This window comes from Malus sylvestris, chromosome 12, assembly GCF_916048215.2.
Source record: "Malus sylvestris chromosome 12, drMalSylv7.2, whole genome shotgun sequence".
In the NCBI taxonomy this organism is placed as follows: domain Eukaryota; kingdom Viridiplantae; phylum Streptophyta; class Magnoliopsida; order Rosales; family Rosaceae; genus Malus; species Malus sylvestris.
Window position 1 is genome coordinate 11,708,291 of NC_062271.1, and position 9,846 is coordinate 11,718,136.

The 9,846-nt window shown below is 37.2% G+C and overlaps 1 protein-coding gene across 1 annotated transcript; it reads right to left on the reverse strand.

Moving 5' to 3' along the window:
- Nucleotides 1-4,500: 4,500 nt before the first annotated feature.
- On the reverse strand, nt 4,501-6,508 carry LOC126594059 (40S ribosomal protein S10-1-like). The gene is made up of 4 exons (XM_050260261.1): nt 6,341-6,508; nt 5,920-6,245; nt 5,056-5,188; nt 4,501-4,764 (listed from the first exon to the last, which is right to left on the reverse strand). Exons 1-4 carry the CDS (start codon nt 6,341-6,343, stop codon nt 4,687-4,689), a joined length of 540 nt encoding a protein of 179 aa, XP_050116218.1. The 5' UTR covers nt 6,344-6,508; the 3' UTR covers nt 4,501-4,686.
- Between the last annotated feature and the right edge of the window lie 3,338 nt (nt 6,509-9,846).

A 9,846-nucleotide genomic window follows, 5' to 3' on the forward strand; every position in this document is an offset into this window, starting at 1 on the left:
AAGGTCCAAAACTATCCCGAGGTCTTTAACGAACTTATTCGTTTGATTAATTAACATATTAATTAATCCTTGCCATAAATAATTAAACCATTTAATTATTCTTACTCATCTCCATTGTTTCTTCAATCTTCACCTTACACGGTGTACGATCCATTAGGTTCCTTTTAGCGAGGCAGTGGGCGATTAAAACCATTTCACATCGATTGTGAATTGAAACTTACTTTCAATTCTCCCTTTAGTGATTACACACATTTAGGGCTTCCACAAACCATGAGTGACACCTAGCAGCATATCATGGTTACCCAAGCTAATCAGAAGAGGTGGAGAACCTATTCAGTTTAGGATTACAAATGCAATACGGTCTTTCTCTAATACAATACTCTTGACCACATTGTTCGGTTTGATAGTTTATTTATTCATGTCTACTATCCAATGTGATTCGTGTGCTTATATGATTACCTTGAATGTGATTTGGAACGACTTCCTAAATCTCATTCATACTCTGGCCAGAGATTCCAAATCATATCATAGAGTATTCTCCCTCAAACGGTTTGAAAGTTAGAGATCCCTTGTTGCACATTCACTTGTCTCCATGGCTAAGTGGCTTAACCCCAACGATGCCGTGGACACCCTCCAAATGGAGTGACTTTGACATAATCAAAGATCAAGGACTTAACCACAAGACAACTGTGATGCCTCAGGTCAAAGGACTACTTTGCATTATCCCAACCATGAGTTCTCATGTGACATGAATATGAGAACTCTTCGTTGATCGTGTTCAGTGAACTCATTCTCTATTGAGCACCTACGTACTTGTCTTGATGTCACACACACCAATGACTCGAGACTAGTCACTCTCCCTGAGAGAAGACACAGCACGTACTGATCTTAACGGACTGTCAATGCCCAATTGGCAATCCTATGATCAGGAACGTTTAGGATGTGTCTACGAAAGAATGGTCTCATAAATCTAACTTCTTTAGATTGCATTCTCCCAATCACATATTCCTTGGACTTATCGTTTAAGCATATAACATTTATATGAGACGGCTCAAACAATAATCTTTGCCCTTTATATTTAAACTAGATTAGTTTAACATGTGAAATGTCCGTAAAGTATCATCATATGATTGGCTTTAGGGCACATTTCCAATAGCATTTACCCCTTCCTGAGTTTCATCTATCAACACTATATCGTCTGCGAAAAGCATACACCAAGGAATATCATCTTGAATATGTCCTGTTAACTCATCCATTACCAACGCAAAAAGGTAAGGACTTAAGGATGAGCCTTGATGTAATCCTACAGTTATGGGGAAGCTTTCGGTTTGTCCTTCATGAGTTCTTACGGCAGTCTTTGCTCCTTCATACATATCCTTTATAGCTTGGATATATGCTACTCGTACTCCTTTCTTCTTTAAAATCCTCCAAAGAATGTCTCTTGGGACCCTATCATACACTTTTTCCAAATCTATAAAGATCATGTGTAAATCCTTTTTCCCATCTCTATATCTTTCCATCAATCTTCGTAAGAGATAGATTGCCTCCATGGTTGAGCGCCCTAGCATGAACTCGAATTGGTTGTCCAAAACCCGTGTCTCTTGCCTCAATCTATGCTCAATGACTCTCTCCCAGAGCTTCATTGTATGACTCATTAGCTTAATACCCTTATAGCTCATGCAATTTTGTACGTCGCCCTTATTCTTGTAGATAGGCACCAAAGTGCTCTTTCGCCACTCATTTGGCATCTTCTTCGTTTTCAAAATCCTATTGAAAAGGTCAGTGAGCCATGCTATACCTGTCTCTCCCAAGACTTTCCACACTTCGATCGATATATCGTTTGGGCCCACTGCTTTTCTATGCTTCATCTTCTTCAAAGCTACAACCACTTCTTCCTTCCTAATTCGACGATAAAAGGAGTAGTTTCTACACTTTTTTTAGTTACTCAACTCCCCTAAAGAAGTACTCCTTTCATGTCCTTCATTGAAAAGATTATGAAAATAACCTCTCCATCTGTCTTTGACCGCGTTCTCTGTAGCAAGAACATTTCCATCCTCATCCTTGATGCACCTCACTTGGTTTAGGTCCCTTGTATTCTTTTCCCTTGCTCTAGCTAGTTTATAGATATCCAACTCTCCTTCTTTGGTATCTAGTCGCTTATACATATCGTCATAAGCCGCTAACTTAGCTTCTCTCACAGCTTTCTTCGCCTCTTGCTTCGCTCTTCTATACCTTTCACCATTTTCATCGGTCTTGTCCTTGTATAAGGCTTTACAACATTCCTTCTTAGCCTTCACCTTTATTTGTACCTCCTCATTCCACCACCAAGATTCCTTTTGGTGTGGAGCAAAGCCCTTGGACTCTCCTAATACCTCTTTTGCTACTTTTCGGATACAACTAGCCATGGAATCCCACCTTTGGCTAGCTTCCCCCTCTCTATCCCACACACACTAGGTGATTACTTTCTCTTTGAAAATGGCTTGTTTTTCTCCTTTTAAATTCTACCATCTAGTCCTTGGGCACTTCCAAGTCTTGTTCTTTTTTCTCACTCTTTTGATATGTACATCCATCACCAACAAGCGATGTTGATTAGCCAAGCTCTCTGCCGGTATAACTTTGCAATCCTTACAAGTTATACGATCCCCTTTCCTCATTAGAAGAAAATCTATTTGTGTTTTTGACGACCCACTCTTGTAGGTGATCACATGTTCTTCTCTCTTCTTAAAGAAGGTGTTGGCTAAGAAGAGATCATATGCCATTGCAAAATCCAAGATAGCTTCCCCATCCTCGTTTCTCTCCCCAAAACCATGGCCACCATGAAAACCTCCATAGTTGCCTGTCTCCCTGCCCACGTGTCCATTTAAATCTCCTCCTATAAATAACTTCTCCGTCTGGGCAATTCCTTGCACCAAGTCTCCAAGGTCTTCCCAAAATTTCTCCTTCGAACTCGTATCCAATCCTACTTGAGGTGCGTACGCACTAATCACATTGATGAGTTCTTGTCCTATTGCAATCTTGATTGCCATGATTCTATCTCCTACCCTCTTGACATCTACAACATCTTGTGTCAAGGTCTTGTCCACAATGATGCCAACACCGTTTCTCGTTCTATTTGTGCCCGAATACCAAAGTTTAAACCCTGAGTTTTCTAGAAGGAAGGATTTAATGGAAGGATTTAAAATTATGACTAGAATTTGAACATAAAGATACAGTAGATACAATGTATTTGAACATTGAATTGACTAAATACGACGTATACTTTTGAATCATAGTTACATTGACGCATTGAAAGTCACCTACTTATTCTTTTTCATCCTGTATCTGAAAAAAATATGTATCCGTTACTTACATTTCATTCAAGAAATTTAACTATTTATCTAAAATTTGATGATTTGAGATCTCACTTGAATTCAAGCACATGATTGTTCATTTAGTAGCTTGATGCTTGAATTTGAGCTTCCTGCTAAGAATGATTATCAAGCCGAGCCTGCTTAAATTTACATGTTAAAACTCTCTTAAGCATTTGTGTGCAATTGATGTTTTTGTTAGGTGAAACGCGGATTATGTATGAAGTAATTGCTTTGTGAAAATCAGTATTATTGTTTGCATATTTCAATGCTTTGGTACGCAAAAGGTCCTTAATCTTCGACTTATCTAATTACTATAGTAATTCTCATAATCAATGTCGTTAGAGTGGAATACAGGGGATCCTTCGGTTGACAACTCTTGCTTCAAGTTTTTTGTATGGTGTCTTTATGTTTAGTTTTGCAGTACTTTTTGTGCTGCCAAATGTGCAAACGTAGATATATGCGATCTTTTACCAGCCTTGGAATCTAGTTGTACTTGATGCTATGCTTTTGACGTGGGCTAATTCTCCGAAGTGATATTAACGATTGATATTTCAAAATTCTTGCGGTATGTGGTTATCCATTGAGCGCGGCATATTGTATCACGATGATTTGCCAGGCGTTGGCTGGAAAGTGGACTGTTTTGTGAACAATGTTTTAGTGGGAATCTCAATGCTTGCATGCTCATTGGTTTAGAGGGTTCTTCAAAGTTTTGTGCATCCGGAGTTGTACGATGTCGGTCTATTACTTGGTCAAATTTTGTGACGGTTGTGTTACAAAATCTTATACTTTAATCGCTATATTGATTCGTATTTGTTGGTCATTATATGACAAAGACGGTCCTTTTTTCCTAGGCAAAGGCAAAACTCTCGTTGTAGCTTGGCATGATTGCGACTGTCGAGTCTTTTGAATGGAGCGCTGTCGCATGAGAGCAGAGCATACTGCCGTAGTTGCGACTGTGTCATAGCTCTTCGGTTCAAATCATCTAGAGAACAAATTGTCTTAATCTGTAAAAACAAATCTCTACGGGTATCCAAGGCATCGACATTGTGCCACCAATTGTTATAATCCGATAGCGCAATTCTATTCAACTCGACCGGAAAACCAAAACAGAATTACTTCACACTCAGACTAGTACAACACTAGGCTGCAGTAACACGAAAATACTGCTGATTCGATAAATGACCCAAAGAAAATAGTTTTAAGGTGTCATTCAAGCACAAAGTAGAATAAAACAAACATCCACGAAAATCCCCCTTGGTATTCAAACAGAAACAATTAAACAAAACTGCTACTATCTCGTAATACAAAATGCCATCTGCTCTTAACATCCATTCATTTAAGATTGATTAGAGCTAGCGGGGCCTGCACCAAAACCACCAGCTCCGCGACCAAAGCCAGGTCTTCCACCGGGCCCCTGAAAATACAAACGCAACAAGAAAGATGAGTTAGGAGGTTTTCATATGATGCGCTTTAACACGGACACATAACAAGGAGAAAACACAGATGCATACTATCTAAACCGATGCTTAACAAGTCCTCGGTACAAATCTCAATGGTATCAGATAAAAAATGGCTTTAAAATTCCTGAGTATAAAATTTTCAGTTGACATACAAGTGGAATTGACCCCCTATCCGACAAATGGTAAACACAAACAGAACCTGGGAGTTTAAATATGAAACAGATTATTCGCAGCAGAAAAATTACCCCAAAAGAAGGTCTATAATCAGCAGGAGCTCCACCCTTGTCCCCAAAGTCACCCCCAGGGGCACGAGGTCCTCCACGGTACCCATCCCTGTCACCACCGAATCTGCGTTCTCCATCAAAGCGAGATGGGCCACTGTTCACAACATCACCAAACCAAAAATTATATTCCAACCAAACAAAGCACTCAACAAATGGACCATAAAAGGAAGCACAAATCTGTCAGTGCATTGGCAGAATAAAAAACAAAGATATAAATGTGTTGTGATTCGGTTACAATTAACTTCTTCATACACGGCCAATATTAGATCAACTCGTGAACTTACTAGTTCAACCCAGGTCAAATAATTATACTTCAATAGTCCATTAACTCATTTCATTCAATTCCCGTTTATTGCAGACACTCCAAACCCAATACAAGCAGTGTATCAATCTTATCAATCAAACTAACAACATCCAATCCGAATTAAACAAACATAACAAATTATCAGCAATACAAAGAAAAACCCAATTTGTATAAGCATTTAAGAATTAAAACAAGCCGAACTTCATAAACAACGAGAAGTGCATCAAAACTTATCAATCAAACTAACAAATTCTGATACAAATTAAACAATAATAAATTATCAGCAATACAAAGGAAAACCAAATTTGTATAAGCATTTAAGAATTAAAACAAACCGAACTTCAGAAACAACGAGAAGTGCATCAAATCTTGTCAATCAAACTAACAAATTCCGATACGAATTAAAGAAACATAACAAATGATCAGCAAAACAAAGAAACATAAATTTGTATAAGAATTTAAGGATTAAAACAAGCCGAATAGCATAAAACAACGAGAAGAGCTCGAACAAAAAGAATTACCGGGGGCGGTCACCGGACGGGCCCATGGGGCGGCCAGGAGGCTTGGCCTGCTTCTTCAGAGTAGCAGGAACAATCTCCGAAGGGAGATTGAGGTAAGTCCTCAAAAACTCGATACCGTCATTGGTGAGGTACCAGTAGTAGTGCATCCAAGCAAACGTCTCCCTCACATACTCCTTGGACTTGAAGCTCTGCATCAGCTTAATCACCTGCAGATTCGGCACATCGATATCCGGGTGCTTCGCCAAGTTATAGTCCTTCTTCGCGTAGCAAACTCCCTCTTGGAACAGATACTTCGAGATCTCCCGGCGATTCTTCTCCGAAATGATCTGCAGATACGATACAAGAAATTTAACTTTCTTTTATTTTCAGTTTCTCGGGAAACAAACAGAAAATAAGGAGAGGGAATTGGAGGGAGAATTACCATGGTTGCGGTTGCGAAGAGGCGGCGGCGACTGAGGAAGAGGAAGAGACGGCGGCAAACAACTGATCTTTTACGAGGCTGCGCGCTGTGAAGTAAAACCCTAGAGAGAAGCAACTTTGTTTATAGGAGAGGAGAAGGCGGCATTCTCTCTCTCTTCTTGCGGGGTTCTAAATTACGTTTTCGACCTTGAAACTTAATTCTTGAAATATTCGCAGAAATGTTAAGGCTAATTTGATATTGATGAACTTAAAAAAAAAAAAAAATTGTTTTTGTTATAATGTGATAATAAATAGTTGTAAAATAAAGTTGTTAAGTGTTTGGTAATATATTTTTTTGAAAAAGTGTTTTTAATAAAATAAAAAAAAAACAGTGACTGAGTGTTTAGTAAACTTTTATACGAAATTGCAATGAATATTTTAGAGTATTTCCAAAAGAGATGTTAAAATATTCAAATCAGCAATAACAATGAAAAAAGACAATTGCAATGTTTTCCAACCGAAAAGCCAAATATGATGTGGCAACATGGAATAGCAGCTCTCCCCCATGTTGTCAAATTTGACAGCAGTTTCAAATATTTTTAATTAATTTTTAAATGTTATTTTATTAATTTTTTTATCAGATTTGCAACTCTCATCTCTCACTTGAACCTGAGAAGCATGCTCGTCCTTCTTCTTCCCTTTTCTCAAAACCAAACCCAGAAACTAACCACACGATCTCAACTTAAAACCCAAATGTAAGACTCCATTTTTGCATTGTTGCTCAAACAAGAGCTCTCGACTCCTAGCTGCAATGCCTTGGCTACGATTTGAGGAAGATCGTCGCCGACGGATTGCAATCCCTCGGCTACAATTCCTCCACCTGCAAATCAAAATGGGAGAAGTCGTCGTCTTTCCTTGTCGGTAATTTAAAATCCCACACTTTCTAAGCATCCAAGCAGATTTTATAAAAAATTGAAATTAAAAGGTTAGAAAAAATTTGGTTGTGGCCTTTGGATTTTAGGTGAGTTCAAGTTTATCGATGTGATGGTAGAGGACAATAGGTTGTTGATGGAGAAGAGAAGCAGGTATACAAAGATTCAAAAAATAGAGAACGAAGATGATAGAGAAGTCTAGAAAGAAGGGGCATAAAATAATAGTTTAATAAAATAAAAAGAAACGAAAATAGTGTAATAAAATAATATTTAATTTGACATACCGGGTGGAGACCAAAATTTTGAAAGATGTCAAAATGCCACATAGGCTGTCAAATTTAAATTTTATGTTTAAAATTTGACATCTCCTTTGGAGATGCTCTTAAATGACTAAAAATATGGTATTGAATGTGATATAATAATTGCCAAAGAGAGTAATGTAGGGGTGCTATTGTAATTTTCAAAAATATGCGGGGTATTTGCCATTTGAAAATTTTATTAAGGGGTGTATTATTCACACACCCTATTTTACTTCTCACACACCCTTTGTTAATTTTTTTTCCTTTGATGTTCTTCAATACATCAGATCTAATGGCCGAAAAATAGAAGGGTGTGTAAGAAGTAAAAATGGGTGTGTGGACAACACATCCCTTTTATTAAATGGGCACTGTTCATTATACTTTGAAAAAAAAAAAAACTTTTTTGAGAAGCATGGTAAAGCTGCTTCTGCTTTTCTATTGCCATTGACAGTAACTTAAAAAAAAAAAACTTTTTTTGTTCTACCAAACACATTTGATGTTCTAGGTTTTTTAAGAAGCTATTTTTTATAAAGCACCATAACCCCAAACCAGCATTTTGTCTTTTAGCCAATTTTCGTTACTACTTTCGTCTAAATATCACTTAAAAAAAAAACATGTGATAATTTGTTAAGCAGCACAATCTAAGTTTAAAAGATGATGATATCATATGCTTCACATGTGCGCAATTTAGGTGAAAACACTAATAAAATTGGCTAAAGGAGCAAATGCTCCATAGTAAATCAAATTCAACATAACTTGATTCACCTTTAGAGTCTCTCCAATGAGCTCCTAAATAGAATATAAAGATGATTAAAAAAAAATTCAACTTCAATCATGCTCCCTATCCACCTCATGAGTTGGAATTCATCTAAGAGATCCTAAATACATGGAGGGAGAAATGAGTTCGTAATGGTTCTCTATAATTAATTTAATATTATTTTAAATGAACAAATAATTTTTATTGACTCATAGTCATTATGACTTTTTAAAGCATGTAGTATGGTTGAAGCAAAACTTTTTAAAGAGCTCTTAAAATAACATTTTTGTTGTAAGCATAATTTACTAAACAATTATGGAAGTCATATAGAGAGAAAGGGTGCGGCATAGAGAGAGAAGATAGAGATTTGTAATTGTGGGTGTATGTTATTCCACCTCATTGTTCCTTTATTTATAGTAGTAAGGAATGTTAATTCCTTACCCTTTAGGATTACAACATTTAATAGGTAATCTATTCCTAATAGGAATATAAGATACATTCCCATATCTACTAGGATTTACACAATCACATTCCTAATTTAATAGGATTGCAACACTCCCCCTTAAGTGTGTAAATATTTAAACAGATGGTGCATCAGGTCTTCAGCAATGAAGTAAGTACAGTTGATGAAGTCGTCGACACAATGAGCGAATGCGAGTCTCAGATCAACGGAAGAATGCATAAAAAGGTAAAACTCATAAAACCTTGTTATGGTAAAACCCAAGGTGGGAGAAAAACCCATAGTCTAAGGAGAAAAGTAATAAGTTGCATTAAGTCAAAACTATACGTCTTTTGGACGCAAGTAGAAGAGCTCACAAGGGTATGATCAACCCAGGATGGTTGCCTTGTTAACACTGTTGGAAGTATGCCCACAAAGCCACTCATTTGATGTAATAGCTTTTGGTATACTTATTGTATTAAACTTTTATATGTTTAATGAAGGGCAAAGCTTATTGTTAATCACTATTTATTGTATCATGTGTTTAAGCAATAAAGGAATCCAATGAATGTATTTGATCTAAGAGATAAGTGATTTAAGTAAGTTAGATTAACGAGACCTTTCTCTTATGTTCATTCCTAAAACGTTCCTAGCCATAGGATTGCCAATTGGGTATTGACAATCCGCTAAGGTTAGTATGTGTTATGTTGACTCAAGCGTGAGTATGACAAGTCTCAAATCATTTAGTGTTGGACACTAAGACAAACACATAGGTGCTCGAAAGAGTAATTGAGTACACTGAACAACGATCAAAAGAGAGTTCAAACATACATGTCATGTAAGAACTCGATAGTTGCAATATGCAAAGTAGTCCTTTGACCTGAGGCATCATAGATGTTTCATGGTTAGGTCCTTGATCTTTGATCATGTTAAATGGCATTCCATTGGAGTGTCCACGGCATTGTTGCGATCAAGCTATCTAGTCATGTAGGCATATGAATACACAACAAGGGATTTCTAACCTTCTATGGTGGAAGGAGAATACTCTAAGATATGATTCGGGAGTCTTTGGCCAAAGCATATGAATATGACTTAGGAAAT

Coding starts and splice junctions, on each gene's coding strand:
- LOC126594059 (XM_050260261.1), bottom strand. Junction 5,189..5,919: donor CCGTCCGGTGACCGCCCCCG/GTAATTCTTTTT, acceptor TGTTGTGAACAG/TGGCCCATCTCGCTTTGATG. Junction 4,765..5,055: donor ATTATAGACCTTCTTTTGGG/GTAATTTTTCTG, acceptor TTGTATTTTCAG/GGGCCCGGTGGAAGACCTGG.